Consider the following 17,140-nt stretch of genomic DNA (forward strand, 5'->3'; position numbering starts at 1 on the left):
TGACACCCCCCATCCCTGTGGCTGTCAGCCAGCCCCCGCCCCCCTCGCCTCCACCCCCAGCTCCTGCCACGCTGGCAGCAGCCAACACCATTTCTTAAAATTCACCTAGAACTGCATATCTGCCCATCTGTTCACTAATCTCTCCTCCTCTCCCCCAGATTCCTGCTATGATCAGCAGCCCCCCACCCCCGGCCACGGCCAAACGGGAGAACACATTTCCCATGCCCAGGCCGTGGCTGAGTTCCCAGGGCCCTCCCATCACTTCAAAGTGGTGCACCTATCGGGGGGCCCCCGGGGAGGGAGGGGTCTGGGACGCAGTGTCCAGGACGGGCGGCTAGAGATCGGCCGGCGGCAGCGGGCGCTGGACAGAGCAACCGTCCTCGGGGCGGGACGCTCTGCTTCTGGCTGAACCCGCCCAGTGGCTCTGGGATCCCCTAACGGTAACCTATGAGCAAGTCCTCTGGCCACAGAGGCCCAGAGCCTCCGTGGCGCTGCCTGTCTTTCCCTGTGCTTCCCCTCAGTCCTGTGGACTTGCCTCAGAGGTGTTTTCCCTTCCAGAGCCCCGGGCGTAGCCATGCACAGACCTGCATTGTTTGTTCTAAGTGCATCACTGCCCCACCCCCTCGGCACTGCCTGCATCCCCCTCTTTTTATTTACTTAGTCATATGCTAAACAATGACAAACACATTACACCTTTAAACGGAAAGGAGCTGGCAAGGATGACAGACTTTGATATTTAGAAGATCCCTTGGTGGACGGACGTCTCGAGAAAGCGATCGCTCATCTCTCAGGTTGGGGGCTGCCTGTGGGTAGCACTTACTCTCGAGGAAACTGACTTTTTAAGCCCTCCAGGAGGCATCGTGCTTCCCCCTACTCCCCCCCACCCCACGGAACAGAATCTATTCCAACGATGCCGTGTGCACCTCCCTGGCTCCTTGGTTCGCGGTGCGGAAAAGTAAGGGTCCCGCTCTCCTGAGTCCCATCAACTTGGGTTCAAATTCCTATCCCTTCTCACCTGCTGCAAGCTGGGGGATTTTATTTAAACCTCTTGTATGGGGCTTCCCTGGGGGCTCAGTGGTTGAGAATCTGTTTGCCAATTCAGGGGACACGGGTTCGAGCCCTGGTCCGGGAAGATCCCGCATGTGGCCCGTGCGCCACAACCACTGAGCCTGCGCTCTAGAGCCCACGAGCCACAACTACTGAGTCTGCGTTCCACAACTACTGAAGCCCGCACGCCTAGAGCCCGTGCTCCACAACAAGAGAACCCACCGCAAGGAGAAGCCCGCGCACCACAACGAAGAGTAGCCCCCGCTCGCCGCAACTAGAGAAAGCCCGTGCGCAGCAGAGAAGACCCAACGCAGCCACGATAAATTTTTTAAAATAAATAAATAAAATAAACCTTTTGTATGCACTGGAAAGAATCACATTTGCTCCACAGTACTGTAATAATTACATGGGATCATGTATGTCAAGCAGCACACAGTCATGACGTAAAACCACTTTTCAGCCCTACTGGCTGATGCAGGCATTAGGTGCTTCTCATCCAGTGGAGACTCTGGGGGTCAGTGCTTGAACGCGTCTTCCCCCGAGGGAGCCGGAAGACGGAGGATGCAGTGGCATCACCGTGACGCCTGTGGCGACATTTACCGCCCCAGGTAGGGACAGGCCTAGGTCATGATGTAAGACGGTAGGCACGTCGCCAAAAGACTGAGGGGGTACAAGACAACACTTAGTGTGCCATTTGTGGGTAATGGCGCGCCTTTCAAATGATGGTTCTGAGCTGCTGAATATCCCCTGGGAAACCCCTGCCTGGGCCCAATGGGCTGTGAAGAACGAGAGGGCCAATGTCCCACTGGCTTTGGGAAGCCGCGTGGCCTGGAACAGGAGCCCCGAGCCCACTGGACAGAAGAACCGCTTAGCCATCACCCTGCCCTGCGTGGCTGGGGGAGGGTTACAAGCCGTGTAAACTGAAGACAGCCAGAGAATTCTATCAGGACCGCAAGGGAAACGTGTTGCCGCTGGATAAAGCCCTGGCGTGCTCAAATTCCTCCACTGCCACTTTGGCCAACCTGTGTTGCCAGGTGCCCTCACATGACCCTCGGTGTCCTGAGCTCACCACAGGTGGTCCAGCGGCAACACCCTTGTACCACGGTTCCACGTTCACCCGTCTGTAGAGGCTACGTCGGCTGCTCTGTTAGAGCCTCGGGGCTCTCTACACATAGCAGAGGCTCAACAAACATTTGTAGGGCGTGTAAGGGATGAGTGGGGATGAGGAGGACGGAAGGGCTGGGTGAGGGCAGGCTCGGATGATGGGCTCACACAGCAGCCCGCAGCCAGGATGGCCGGGAGGGGCCCTGTCTGAGGATAAGGAGAACCAGCCTGGTCCCACGTCCCGGAGCTAAAGGCACACCTAGAAGCCAGACAGGCCTGAACTGAGAACAAAGCAGACAACGTGCTGTTTTAAGCACCTTACAGACTTCGTGATGACAGAAGGTGAAAAAAAAAGGTGGTTCTCATTAACACACGTTCCATGCAGCCCCCATTTATGAAATATCACCACGGAGCACGCCTCGGCTTTGGGGAATCATTTCAGGGAGAATAACGGGGCCTTTTGCAGTGGGTTTCATGGCAGAAATCTGGGGTGGGCAGCTCACGGGCCAGTGGACAGATGCTCAGGCCTCCACTAAAAAAATATCAAAGGGCAGGCCTCCTGCAGAAACAGTCTCAGTTCCGCCCCTGTGTCCCCTTCTACAAATAATCCAGGGGTAGGCAGCCGGGCTGGACCCCAGCTGGGGCAGGGGGCTCCTGCGAAGACTCCAACACTGCACGTTAAATGGTGGCGGGAAGCCTGGCAGAGTCGACGAAGACACGTGCCACCCTGGGCGACGATTCTGCAGAAAAAGGTCCTGGTGGACGGGAAGCGGTGCCCCGTGTCTGCCCCCCCACACCCGCGAGCCCGCTGTTCAAATGAGTAAACCGAGGAATAACGACGCAACGGCCCCTCTTGGGCTTGGCTAACTTCCCCAAGCTCTCACGCGCAGTAGCTCTTCATGAAACCAGTTTCTACGTCTCCGTGAGGATGGAGGGAAATGCTTCCAGGCGGTGTGACAGCTCTCTGGCCCGAACCCCCCAGGCCCCCCCGAGCCCGGCGGCAGTGACGTACCTTTCCGGAGGGTGTGAGGACTCTGGTCTGCGGGCAGCTGGCTGGGGCTGGCGCCCGGCTGCATCCCGGGCTGCACCCCTGCACTGGGCGTCCCCTGGCTGGAACCTGGACTTCCTTTCTGCCCAGATCCTGGAGAAAGTTCCTTGCTTTTAGAAGTGCTGAAACACAAGCACACGGGACAAAAGAAAGCCCCTGAACTCAGGTAACTTCAGCATCAGCACTGTGAACTGAATACGTGTTCCTCTAGGCAGGTGCGGTCCTCTCAGCCCTTCTGAAACCCTTCAGAGATGCCCACGGAGGCGACCGTCCTCTCTTGGGGCTCTGAGGGCCTGGGTTCCACCCTCATCCCCGTGTGGCACCCGTGGCCAGCTCCCTCTCCTGGCCTCTGCCCTCCCTCCAGCAGGAGACCGTCCCAGCAAATCTCCTATTTGTCCATTTCCTCTGCCGGCCGTCAGCCGCTGCTCCCTGCTGAACTCCCTCTCCGCTCCCACATCCCTCAAACGAAACTGAAGCCCACGAGTCCACGGCCAGAGCTGGCGACCCCTCGTCCTCTCCAGTGGAGCCATCAGCAACCACGCCATCCAGGGTCACTACCCACCCCCAACTCTGACTGTCACTCCCCCATTTCTCAGGGAAAATACCTTCCACGCGCTAAAAAAAACCCAACAAAACCCTGCAATCCCTTCACTTAGGGGGTTGGTATTTGTGTGTGTATATATGTGTGTGTGTGTGTGTGTGTGTATGTGCATGTGTGTGTGTGCGTACGCATACATGCAAAGACTGGGTTGAGAGGTTTGGCTTCCCAGAGTCTCCAAAGTTTTTCCAGCGGTGGCCATGGAGGAATACTGCACACCCTACCAGAAAGCACAGTGCCTCCGAGTGAAGGAGCTTTCCTGCTTCTCTGAACTGCTGCTTTAGGACAGACAGAAACGAACGGCAAAGCAGTCTCCTGTGCGAGCCCCACTCCTAGAATCTCCTCTGACCACGTCCCGTCCCAAGAAGGGCCAGGGATGGCCTCCTTCCCCTGCGCCCCTGGGTATCAAGGACCACATGCCGTGAACGTGTGCCTTGACGGCTCAGATTGCATTTTTCATCTTTGGAGCGACAAGGGCTGCCCTGCGTAACCGTTCGTGGAACTAGCGCTGGAGTGGGCATGCTCCCCGTCTTTTTTCTTCCTCTGCGAGAATGACATGCAGTCACACCACAGGCTGCAAAGGTCACCAGGCCCAGCGTGACCACAGCACCTCCTTTCTTCACCTGATTTGCACCCATTTGAGCAGTAAAATGGTCCCTATGCGTCTAAAGGTAGAGGAGAGGAAGGGAGAAACACTGAAATTCTAAATCTCAAAATAGGGAAGCTGTAATAGCAGAGGAGGGGGACCCAGGGAGCTGGGGACTCAGATTCCTCGCCTGGCCTTAGCTGCAACCTTACACGTGTGCCTGGGGTGCTGTTCCTGGAAAGCCTGGGCTCCACCTCATAATCCAGGGGTCCGTGAATGACTTACCTGCTGCAGAAGCCAAACCAGGATGCTTAGAAAAGGGGGAAACGACCAACGCCAAGAGGCTCTGAGTGGACGCAGCCCACCCAGACCGGTCCCCCCCCAGCGTGCACCGCAGGCCAGACTGACCCAGGCCGGGGGGTGGGTGGGGGGAGGACGACAGCGCCCTGCTTACCTGACCCGCTCCGCCCCGGGCTGCAGGCTGAGGCCGGATGGAGAGAGCGCGGGCACCGCGGGGCCGTCGGGGGGCTGCTCCGCGAGGGGCGACGGCAAGGGCGGGGTGAGCTCCGCGGACGGGGCTGGGGGCTGCATGGTGGGCGGGGCGCAGGACGCCTTCCGGCCGGCCGAGGAGCCTCTTCGAGCCACCCACGACGTGTCCATGACCCTCACGCCCATGCTGGCCGGGGACAGCGAGACCCAGGCTCAGCCGCGCGCGCCGGGCGCCGGGCGCCCCTCCCCCACCAAGCGCCCCGCAGCGCAGCCCGAGCACCTCCTGGACCAGGAAAGCGAGGCAGCTGCCAGCCGTGCTCCGCGGACAGCAGTGCTTGAGCGTCCGGCAGCTCCGGGCGGGGCTCCCACCAGCGGCCCGGGCGCCGCCGGCCTTAGGACCGACGCCCGCCCAACAAGCTCCCCAGAATCCAAGCTTCCCTCAGAGCAGACAGCGGCCTCACGGGCGGGGGCACCCACTCCTCCCAGGTGGGGTGGAGGCGGGCGGGGCGGCACCTCGGACCACAACAGGGCACCGGCCAGTAGGGGGACCGCTAGACATCCATCTCTCTTCTTTTGGTCCCTTGGGGGTAGAGAGCGCGGGCAGACTCGGGATTCCTGTGCCAGCCCCAGGCTGCTGGCTGAGCTACAACCTCCGCGGGGCCCACACGGCGGGGAAGGGCTGATCACGCCCCTGTCCCCACCCCGACTCCACTGTAACGAGGGGAAGACAGCTCTGAGTCAATCGGCCAAAGCAGCCAGCCACACGCATTCACCCCCTTGCAGAGCTCCCTAAGGCATAGCTCGCTTCGTGGTCAGAGACTGAGCGTGACCTCGTAGCTACCCAGCGATACCGTACCTTTGGATTTTCCTAAGGCTGCAGGGACAGAAACATACAGATATTAGTGTCGAGAAAACTGCGCCCTCCTTGGGACACACAGCTCGTCCCTGTCAAGGTCTGTCTTGTCTCTTGTGTCTGTCAAGGCTGAGCCTGGGCCTCTTACTGTGCCATGAAATCGTTTCACTTGAGCTGGTCGCTCTCGCTAAAGTGACTTTTCTGTTTGTACGGCTGAAAACCGTCCTACCAAGCTTGCAGGCGAATAAAGAGAGACGCCGAAGAGCTGACAGCGGTCAGGAATAAGGGAGGAAAAACATCCGTGGAAGCAGCAGTCCGCTGTCTTCTCAGTTAAAGATTTAGAAGGTGGTCTGGGAGGTAACTGCTTCCACGGTACGCAGTCGAGGCCTCCATCGACTAAGGCCAGAGCCGCTGCTTCCAGGGTGAAGGGAGCCACGCGCCTCGGCGCAGGGAGAGCACCAGCCGGCGCCCGCCTCCCGCGCGTATGCGCACAGGGGGTCGTCTCCACGCTGCTCAGCAGCAAAGAGCTATCACACCCTGACTCTCTAGCCACCTCACAGAAGGGCAGCAAGAGTCAAAGAAAAGGTCCACGTTTGGGGATCGGTTGCAGCGGGTGGGATGCGGGTCCTTTAAGGAAATGGGCGGGGACGGACCCTCCGGGAGGCGCACAGAGGAGAAGATGCTACAGCCGAGCACACAGGGGACGGCTTCTGACACATTTTCCCCTGGGGGCGGGGACCCAGAGACCCCTTCCTGTCGAGTGTCACTGTTAGTATTTCTCATCTGCAAGGCACCTTGGGGGCGGTCAGTCCCTCTCCAGGACCCACCTTGCAAGTCATCTGGCCTCTGAGGACCCTCCACCAATAAACAAGCACCTTCTGTACGAGATCCAATCACCACCCCTGGAGGCCACTCAAAACTCTGGGACGGGGTCCAATTGCGTCCCCCGGTATTTAAAGCGGGCTGCAGGGGAGTATCAAACTATGCCCCTTGGGCTTCCAAGTTTATCGGGCTGAAAGAGAGCAAAAAGCTTAATATTCCACCTGGGGAAGCAAACTGATACCACTTAGTTGCAATGTTGGCGGGGAGGGCGGGATTTCCTCCCCCCCCACCCCCCGGGGTGAGATCAACAGAAGCCCTGGAGGATGGAGGTCTCACGCTGTGCTCTCTTCCTGACCCTATTCTCTCTCACTTAGAAAGACGCATGGGCTCCGGAATCAGGGCTGGTGGGGGACACCTTCTATTTCCAAACACACCTTCCAGCACTGCGGACCCCAGACACCAGGCTCCCTGGGATCTTCTCCTGGTTTACCCAGGGGCGGACACGGCTCGGGGGGAGGACCGACGAGACCCGCTATATATCATGGGCAAAGCATCAGCAACCAAGAGTCGAGAGGTGAAACGCACAGCCCTGCTTTTATAAAGAGACAGCTGTGCCATTATCACCACTCTCCCAGCTGAAGTGACTCTCATATGGGAAGCGGCGTCCTCTGTGTCCAGGAAACACACATCAAAGGTTCACTGATAGTTTCAAAAGGCAATAAAAATCTTTCTTTTTTCAAGTCTGTGTATAGACAGACATACGCTTTCATTTCACTTGGGTAAATATCTAGGGATAGAATGGCTGGATCACATGGTGGTTAATGTTTAACTTTTGCAGAAACTGCCAGACTGTTTTCCAGAGCGGTTGTTCTCTTTTACACTCCCGCCAGTATTCTGTGAGCGTTCTAATTCCTTCATATAAAAGGCAATAAAAATCTTCACAGAGCGAATCGATCACAGTGGCAACAGCAATACTCTCAGAGGCCTCAAAGCATCCTACCTGCAGAAGCAGATGAAGATTTGCTTGCAAGATTGGTAGACTTAAGTGTCCGAGCGTCTAGCTAGAACTCCACCCAGAGACACAAATTACAAAATTGCTTGGCACGCTGCTGAGAGAGGGGAGCTTTTCAGAGGTGGAAGAATACAACCAGGTTACGTAAGCAGGTCTCAAGTTTCAGCTCATTGTTTTATCACAGAAAGAAGCAACAGTCACCAGAATCAAAGAACTGCGTGTTATTTAAAAATAACCGGGGCTTCCCTGGCGGCGCAGTGGTTGAGAGCCCGCCTGCCAATGCAGGGGACGCGGGTTCGAGCCCCGGTCCGGGAAGATCCCACATGCCGCGGAGCAGCTAAGCCCGTGCGCCACAACTAGTGAGCCCACGAGCCACAACCAGTGAGCCCACGAGCCTAGAGCCCGTGCTCTGCAACAAAGAGAAGCCACCGCGGTGAGAAGCCCGCGCCCCGCAACGGAGAGTAGCCCCCGCTCGCCACAACTAGAGAAAGCCCGCGCTCAGCAACGAAGACCCAGCACAGCCTAAATAAATAAATAAATAAATAATAAAATAAAATAAAAATGACCAAGTTCAATCAATCAGAAACAACCAACTCCCTGAGAAGTCACTGCACAGATACCCACATCTCGTATGGATGTCAAAGATTTCCCATGGCCACTGCTTCCAGTGAAAAACGAGAGGAACTTGGTTTTCGGATCCCTTTATGGCTGAACCAAGGGAGAAGTGAGAAACCAGAGGCCAGGAAGAACCTCCGAGAAGCAAAGGGTTTGGAAATCAATAAGCAGAAGACAGGGGCACGTGGCAGAGTCCAGGAGGGGACCTGGGAAGAGCCTCCCTTCTGGACTTCCTGGGTCTTCTAAAGAGGGAGCAAGGTGATGGGAGGCGAGGGCCTGCAGCGTCTGGGAAGCCGACCCCGAGACACGTGGCTCCCGTTCCTCCTTTAAGGTAAGGTGACAAGGGGCAGCGAATTCAGGCTTCTCACACCCGCTCACCGTCAGGATTTACGCAGGGCAGGGCAGCTGGCAAATCCTCACCTTGGCAAGGCGGCCCCGCTGAAGTCTACTTTACCCTGCCTGACTCCTCCCAATCTACAGGGACCTCGTGTTTGCAGGGAACTTAGCCTAAGCTACACTTCGTATTTTCCATGAGAGGCTGTATCAGGCAACAGGTCTCCCTGACTCAGGAAACGGAGTGGCATTCCTGTTCTAAAGTCTGTAACCTGGCAGAGGCCACACGGGGAAAAGATAAGATCTAGGACCTTAAAAGTTAGGAGACGAAGGCCTGCCCCAGGGGGGGAAAAAAACCCTGAAAGTTGGAGAACCCAGCATAAGAACAGGTGTCTACAGAGAGAACACATGTATTACTACTGAGAACAGAGGTCTGCTGTGGACCATTCCAGGTGATGAGCTGTCAGGGGTTAGTGGCTGTTTTTTGTTTTTCTTTTGGCCTCCGTAGGGTAGACATCTGTCATGCTGTTATCTTATTCATTTTGGGCTGTGCTATGCGGCACGTGGGATCCTAGTTCCCCGACCAGGGATCGAACCCGCGCCCCCTGCAGTGGAAGTGCGGAGTCCTAACCACTGGACCGCCAGGGAAGTCCCCTGTCACGCTGTTTTTGAATCCTTCAGGAACAGTCCTAACCAGAGATGTCAGCCAACGTATGGCTTTGAGGTATTCAAGTCTACAGAGATCGGAAAGGTTTAGATTTTTGTTCTAGAGATCAGTTACACTTGGGAAAGACCCACCAAGAGAAAGGAGGAAAGAAAACCTGGTATCTCCCCAAAAACCCACAGAAGCTTTGGGAGTTCCCGCACCGTTTAAGGTGAACTTGGAGGTCGAGCAGCAGTGTTAGGGCGGAGGGGGGCCAAGGTGAATGATGAACATGAAGGATCCTAAAAATCCTGGCTGAGCCTTGTCTGCAGTCCCCCAGGAAGGCCAAAATCCGGTATTTCCAGCTCCTCTAGGGATAACTCCTCTCCGAAATGCATAACAACAAAGTTTCTTCACCTCCCCAGTACAAATAAAACCTGGAGTCACCTGGCAACATTTCACAGACCTGGTCTCAGCATCCACAGATGTGTAAATCCTGGAAATGTGGAAGCAGAGGCCGGGCCTGGGCCAAGAATGCACCTCCCAAAGGCCCAGCTGACCAATCCAACCCCCAAACATGAGTCAGAGTTTCCCCTGGTACCCAGAACTTTCTAGGTAAGCTTGTTTTTACCCCAGGTTCGGGCTCTCTCTGAAGTACAATTCCCGCACCCCCCATACACGACATAACCCCTTTCAGGGTGGCTGTCTTTTGGAGGCTCTCCGTCCTTCCACTAGGCCTGCAGAGGACCTCAATATCCACAACTGCAAAAAAACAAGTCCCTTGGAACACGGGTTCTGACTGTCTCATGACAACAGGCTTTATGATCTAATAAATTAGGGAAACGATGCCACAGCCCCTCGTGAAGACTCACGGCACGTCACAGCGTGTAAAAGACCCTAAAAGTCATACACTCAAGAAAGGGGTTTCGACGTGTTGAATCCTGTGTTTCGGGAACACATGAGACCCCAGATTTCCCTCTCCTCGCCCCCTGCCCCAACATAACCTAGCATCAGTGGAACTAGTGTTCCACAGAGCACTGTTCATTTCGCTCCCGAACTTCTCAAGTACACGTGCTTGTTCCAAATTACAGAAGGTCCAGGCTAAGGCCCGGGGGCAGGGGTGCTGGTGAGACAAGACCCCCACATAGCAGTTTCAAGCACAGGCTGAGGATGAGTCACGCACGAAACTGAGCTCTGAGGGAGGCCGCCAGCCTTGGTGTAAATATCCGCGCCGATTCGGGGCTGCTGTCGGCTGGCCCTGCTGGAGGCCCCTACGGATCAGAGCGCGAGCGGACTGGCTATGGGCACATCAGGTTTCAGGGCTGGATAAGAGCAGCTGCACCGAGCTGCACGGGCGCAGAACATTGGTCTCCTTTTTTTTTTTTTTTTTTTAAAGCTTGTTCTGATTATCTTTAGTTGCATAACAAACCACCCTCGAAATTTAGTAGCTTATTGATCCGGGCCACAAATCCACAATTTTGGGAGAGTTTGGCAGGGAGAGCTTGACTAGTCCGCACAGCACCAGCTGAGGTGGTTTGCCTTGCGTAGTTCGAGCCTCTGAATACCCCTAAAACCCCTCTGGCGGTAAGGCCCCGGCAGCATCTGTAAAGCTGCCTGCAGCCCCCGGGGATGCAGTGGGATGTGGGATGGCGGTCTGTCCACGGAAATCCCAAGGACCTTGGCGCTTCATACTCAGAAGACCGTACTGTAGGGGCCAGTGGACGCTGAACGCCCTGAGATCCCACAGTGGTAACTTTCTCATAGAGGGCATCTGGATGGCTTTTCGGAGGCGACTGGGGATCCGACGAGGTCTGGCAGGGCGCGGCCCACCTCCGATGCAGAAGCACTTGGGACCGAAGGACCAGAACCGCCCCTTGAGGGCATCCCCCCCGCCCCGCAAGAGACACTTCACACAGGAACTGAGGCGCTTAAAACTGAGTTTTAAGAACAAATTGCAATGCATTTGCCAGCTCTCTCGCTCTCTCTCTGCATCTCTGTCTCTCTCCCCCACGAGGCAAAGATCAGATTCTAAGTATGCTCTTTTTTTTTTAAAATAGGTTGGTGACATCTCCCCCTACTCCCTTTAACTTCTTAGACTTTCCAGCTTTTCTTTCCCCACCAGACAGAATACAATGAACAACAGAGCAGAGCAGAGCAACACCCTGCACCCGCCTCTCCCGGGAAGGGTCTCTGGTGGGGAAGGGGACAAGCAGGGGGTCGTTGCGAGCACTCCCCATCAGCACAGGACACAGGGGTGGGTCTCCAAGGTCGACTCCCACTCAGAAGAGAAGAGGGGCGGAAAGTAAGACGCACGTACCTCCACAGTTCTGGGTTTCTCAACCTTTCCTCTGGAGGACACATTAGCCGATGACTCAAGCCCACGTATGTGGGTGCCAGGGCTGAGCTGACACCTCCCATGAATCAGCTGTGCTCGTTGGGAAACCTGTTTATGCCCGTTTGACGTCTTATGGGGATCCCATCGTGCAGTTACAGATTATGTGAGCTGATTTAATATGGGCGCGAGCGGGTCACTCCTATGCGAATCAAGCTGGGCGCATTTACGAGTCTCACAACAACTGCATCAAAGTAGGTGTAGGTGTCAATCATCAAAGACGGGAAAACGACTCTTAGAAATTTACAAGGATTTTACACTCAGATTGCTTCAATGTTTAGGTTTTCAATCTGTTTTAAAGAGACTGAAACTGGGAATGTTAAACTACACGCTGCAGCTGTTACTGACGCAAGAATGGTGCTGAGGGGTGCAGACGAGCAGACCCATCATCAGAATAAAACCGCTGAAGATTTGAGAATTGATGCACGTTTGTAAATTTTGAGTCAAAATAAAGTGTTTAGTATCTTTTCTTTTTTTTCAGTTTCCCCTTTTGACCCACTTTTTTTTTCTTTGGATGAGAACTAGTCAATACTGATCACAACTGTCAGCTCGGAAGGCTGCACTTACTTCCGGCCGAAGGGTGGGAAGCTAGCCCAGCGCCCCGCATAGCACAGACGGAAGCATCGAGAATGAACTGACGTGCTAACAGACACAACCCACTTAAACTGCTGCTGGTAAGTGCGGCCCTCCTGTCGTCCCATCCGAATCAACCCCTCCATCCCACAACCCCCAACACTGAGAAAGGGGTGTAGCTCATACCCATCCTTTTTGTAAAACTCCAGCATCATGTTATCCGTGGCAACGCTGAGGGGCCGGCGGGCCTGCTCGGGCTGGCGCCGCTCGGCAGGGTCCATGTCTGGGGACGGCATTGAGCTGTAGTTGGCGTTGTGGTTCACGTGCACCGGACTCCCGTAATTGCCCGTGATGTTGAACTCTATCTCTGCGGGGAAGACAGAATGGGTGCACATGGTCTGTGGGTCGGCCATACCCTCCCTGGGCAGGAGGGAGATAGCAGAGATGGCCACTTCTTTATGTGTCACCCCTGAAAATCTTGTCCCATGGTTCAGTGTTAGATCATCTATTGATATTAATTCATCTTAATATAATTCATCCTATTACCAGGTGGACACATGTGCTCACCTAGCGTGTCATACGATGGGCATTTAATAAAGCATTTTTCGTTTGTGACTCACAAACAAATTTAGCCAAATAGGAACAGATGGGTACTTTCTTTTTGAAAAAGGCAAAATAATCTATCTCAAACCTTATGTTTAAAAGTGAAATGCCAGAGCGGTCTAAATCATATCAGGAAAAAGAGCAATGCCCACTCTCAACACTGTTATTTGACACTACTGAAGAAGTGCTAGCCAATGGAATTAGTCAAGAAAAGAAAATAACAGGCAATATTATTATCTGTAGGAGACGATGATGTCTTTCTGAAAAACCAAAGAGAAAAAGAAATTTTAAAGGATTAGAAAGAGATCTCACTAAGATTGTGGGCTATCAAATGGATTCTAGTCTCATCCTTTCCTGGTCACAGCCTATTTATGTGCAATGACAATGAATGAGCACAGAACTTACAGAATTATGCCTTTAACTCCTACCTCCTGTACTTCTTTATCCTGATTTCCTATCCTTACCCGACTGTGTCATCAACTGAACTCTAACTTCAGAGCTGTCACGGTCAAAACACATGAAAGCCAAAGGATATTCAAACTTCTTTAATGTTACTTCTGATGAACAGAGCAGAGGCTTATTAATATTATATCCCCACATGAGTTAATAGTTTGTTGTTGCACAGCCGAAAGTATACCCTTAATATTTACTAAACGTAAGGCACAGTACTTTTCTAAAAAGCAAACACTGAACTTGATGTAACAAACTGCTGTCTGTCTCTTCAAAGCTGTCACCACTGCGAGTCATTCCCTTATCCAGTGGTGCTTCTACGCTAAGAACATTTATGAAACTCCATCTTAGGGAGCTGTCTTGAGAGCTTCATTTTGAACGAGGTACAAAAAAGAATCTTGTTGCCTCTGAGCCCCATCTTTACATGCCGAGGGCAACTCCAAGGACACAGCCTAGCGCAACGAATGGATGGCACCCAGGTGGTCCCTAAGCCCGGAATGAAAGTTCATGTTCATCTCCAAGCCACTCTCTCACTCACTTTGCCCCAGCTTACCCTTCCCCCTCCCCGTGTCCTCAAGTCCATTCTCTAGTACTACCAAGTGTAAAATAGAGAGCTAGTGGGAAGCAGCCGCATAGCACAGGGAGATCAGCTCGGTGCTGTGTGACCACCTAGAGGGGTGGGATAGGGAGGGAGACGCAAGTGGGAGGAGATGTGGGACCATATGTGTATGTACAACTGATTCACTTTGTTGTACAGCAGAAACTAACACACCCTTGTAAAGCAATTATACTCCAATAAAGATGTTAAAAAATATATATATGGAAAGGAGGCATGACTATTGCCAAAAAAAAAAAAAAAAAAAAGTTCATGTTCACCTCAAATCCAGGTTCATCCTCTGCATCTACAGAGCATAACATCTCACTCTTTTTTATTTTCTGCTTCAGCATTTCATGATTGACAGATTTAAAGAAACTACGGTGTAGATGTTAGACCAATAAAATCTGAGGGCATGGTTAGCACAGCACCTTCAGGCCAGAATTTCCCTTGACCGGGGATGACAGTATGAAGCTGCCATGACTTGACCCCGTTCCTGAGTGGTGTATGTGTGTGCGTGTGCGCGTGTGCGTGTGCGCACGTGTGCTTGTGTGCAGGAGGATTAAAAACAAACCAAATATACACACACCTTTGGCCAGTGGTACTCAAAGGTTTCAGAGGTTCGGAAGTCACAGCGACACTCGCATTTTCCACAGAAGCCCACTCCCACACCCGGACGCTGCCACGTACCCCCGGGGAAGAACCAGTCTGCGTGCTGGATGATGGGCTCAACGATAGCGACGATCTGCAGCGAGACCGTGGTCATCATTTCCGTGATGTTCCTGTGAGCGCAGGACAGAGCAGGGCAGGGCGAGGTGAGTGGCCAAGGCAGGGACGGGGCCCTGGACCAGAAGTCTGAGAGCAAAAGCATCCTCTCAGGACGGACACCTCACCTTTCTGAACCTCTCTCCCCCTCTACGGAATGCAGAGACCCCAGAAGTCCTCCTTACGGGAGACGGGCAAGTAACATACTCAAAGTCGCCAAGTATGAGGCACCTTTCGGTGTGAGGTAGGATTCCCATAACTGCCAGATTCATCCTTTTCCCAGCTCTGTTCTCCCTTTTGAGACGGCCCTCTGTCCCTCAGGTGCTGGGATGTGTGCTGTTCACAGGGGGCCAGGGAGGCCTGGAAGAGCTTGCCGTGCCTGGTGCTGGCTCAGATGAGCTCAGAGAGGACCCTGACTGCAGGCCTAGCTCTGAGACTCCCAATGGGAAAGATCTGAAGGATGCCGGGTCTCCTCCTGAGTCTAAAGAAGGAGCAGGCCAACACAGACATATGACCTGACACATACTCGAGGCTGGTGGTTATCCGGGGCCCTGGCCATCCGGCCCAGGCCCCAGCAGCACCCTGCCCCCAACGCGACCCACACGCCCCTTCCTCCCTGGACTCACCCTTCCGCTTGTGGCCACAGCAAGTTGGGTCCTAACACGATTGCCATGTTACTGGGAGTCATCTTGTTGACGTCTTGATATTCTGAGAGCTTGGATAAAAACTTGATCAAGTATCTGCAAGGAAGTGAGAAGGGCCAGGTTTAACAAGGGCTCAAAACCAGCCGTGGTCCCCCAGCACCAGGTGGAAACTTCTCTTACTGATAACAAGATTCATACACCCTAAAATATAATCGAGACGTGTCACGCGTCACGACACGAGACTGCTCCCAAGACAGACGGACTCAGCTCTCACTCGGCTAGCTGTCAACATGTGCTTCGATTAACCCTGGCCAGGAAAATTCTCCATCTTTCCCTCTCACCCACTGCACGATGACTGAAAGTCCTTCCTTCTTTTCAAACCTCTGTCACCTGCCATCCTCCCCGTGTGCACAGGTGAGAAGCAGTGTGTAGGTGTCACTGGTGGGGACATTTACACGCTAGGGGTGGCGTCCCCTGGGGTTAACCTCAGTGGGGCTCTGAGAGCCAATGAAGAAAAAGTTAAACCTAGACTTAGCACGTGGCCCAGCAATTCCACTCCTAGAGAAAGACGTCCACACGCAAATGTGGACACAAATGTTCTCAGCAGCATTATTCATCACAGCCAAAAAGGGGAGACCACCCACATGTCCATCGAGGGGTGAGCAGATGAATCAGACGCAGTCCATCCAGACAACAGAATACTGTTCAGTCCTAAGAAGGAAGGAAATACTGACACATGCTACCACGCGCATAAAGCTCAGAAGCAGACTCAGAGAAAGTGAAAGAAGCCACCCTCGGAGACCCCGCGTTGAATGGTTCCATCTCTAGGAAGTGCCTGGCGCAGGCCAACAGACCCACAATGTAGATGAGTGTCTGCCAAGGACCGGCTGGGCAGAAACAGGGAATGACTGCTGCTGGGCACAGAGTTTCTCTCTGGGGTGATGAAAACGTTCTAAAATTAGACAGTGGTGATAGCTGCACAGCTCTACAGATTTACAAAAAGCCACTCGATGGCACACTTTAAAAGGGTACAAGGGTATATGAATTGTATCTCAATAAAGCTATTATTTTTAAAAAAAATCAGTAAGCGAGCTGTGCACAAATGAAGCACAAAAAGAGCTCTCAGAGACCACACCAGACCTGCCAGGCTGCACAGAGGCCCCGGACTCAGGTACACAGGCGGCGGGTCCAGCCCCATTCTGCCTGGGCGACAGTGAAGTAGCTCCTTCAGGAACTGCTGACCTGCCTCCTGCCCGTGGAGCAGCAAGACCACAGAGGCCCCTAAAGCTGCCGGGGGCCTCCTCTACCCACAGCCTCGCCCGCCACGCCACACCCTCCAAGAGGCCACACATGCCTGGGCCAGGACGTGGGACCTGAGCTGAGTCAATCCATGGGCGGGCCGGTGGCCTAGCAACACCTGAAGAGTCATACCGATCTGATTCCTGCTCTTGGGATTTTGTTTTTCAATTTTATATATATAAACTGACCAATTTAAGCATTTTGTTTGTTTGTTTGCTTTTGCGGTACGCGGGCCTCTCACTGTTGTGGCCTCTCCCGTTGCGGAGCACAGGCTCCGGACGCACAGGCGCAGCGGCCACGGCTCACGGGCCCAGCCGCTCCGCGGCACGTGGGATCTTCCCGGACCGCGGCACGAACCCGTGTCCCCTGCACCGGCAGGCGGATGCTCAACTACTGCGCCACCAGGGAAGCCCTAAGTATTTTAAAATGCATAATTCAGTAGCGTTTAATACTTTCACACTGGGATGCAACCATCACCACTATCCATCTCCAGCATTTTTCATCACCCCAAACTAAAACTCTGCACGCATTAAATGACAGACCCCCTCAAAGCCCCTGGCTTCTACTTTCTGTCTCTATGCATTGACCACTCTATGGGCCTCTTATGAGTAGAACTGTTTGGTATCTGTCCTTTTGTGTTTGGCTTCCCTCAGCGCAAAGCCTTCAAGG

The 17,140-nt window shown here is 53.9% G+C and overlaps 1 protein-coding gene across 3 annotated transcripts in view; it reads right to left on the reverse strand.

Annotated features, from left to right (window-relative positions):
* ARHGAP44 (Rho GTPase activating protein 44) overlaps positions 1-17,140 on the reverse strand; it is a 142,322-nt gene that overhangs the window by 5,261 nt on the left and 119,921 nt on the right. For 2 of the 3 annotated variants that reach the window (XM_059048525.2, XM_067021850.1), the window contains exons 14-19: positions 15,155-15,268; positions 14,454-14,545; positions 12,302-12,482; positions 5,729-5,746; positions 4,838-5,059; positions 3,164-3,321 (exon numbers count right to left, since the gene is read on the reverse strand). In XM_059048525.2, coding sequence (XP_058904508.1) covers positions 3,164-3,321; positions 4,838-5,059; positions 5,729-5,746; positions 12,302-12,482; positions 14,454-14,545; positions 15,155-15,268 — 785 coding nt within the window. The remainder of the gene's footprint in view (positions 1-3,163; positions 3,322-4,837; positions 5,060-5,728; positions 5,747-12,301; positions 12,483-14,453; positions 14,546-15,154; positions 15,269-17,140) is intronic. The other variant, XM_067021849.1, reaches the window with a different exon arrangement.

This window comes from Kogia breviceps, chromosome 19 (assembly GCF_026419965.1).
Source record: "Kogia breviceps isolate mKogBre1 chromosome 19, mKogBre1 haplotype 1, whole genome shotgun sequence".
NCBI classification, from domain to species: Eukaryota; Metazoa; Chordata; class Mammalia; order Artiodactyla; family Physeteridae; genus Kogia; species Kogia breviceps.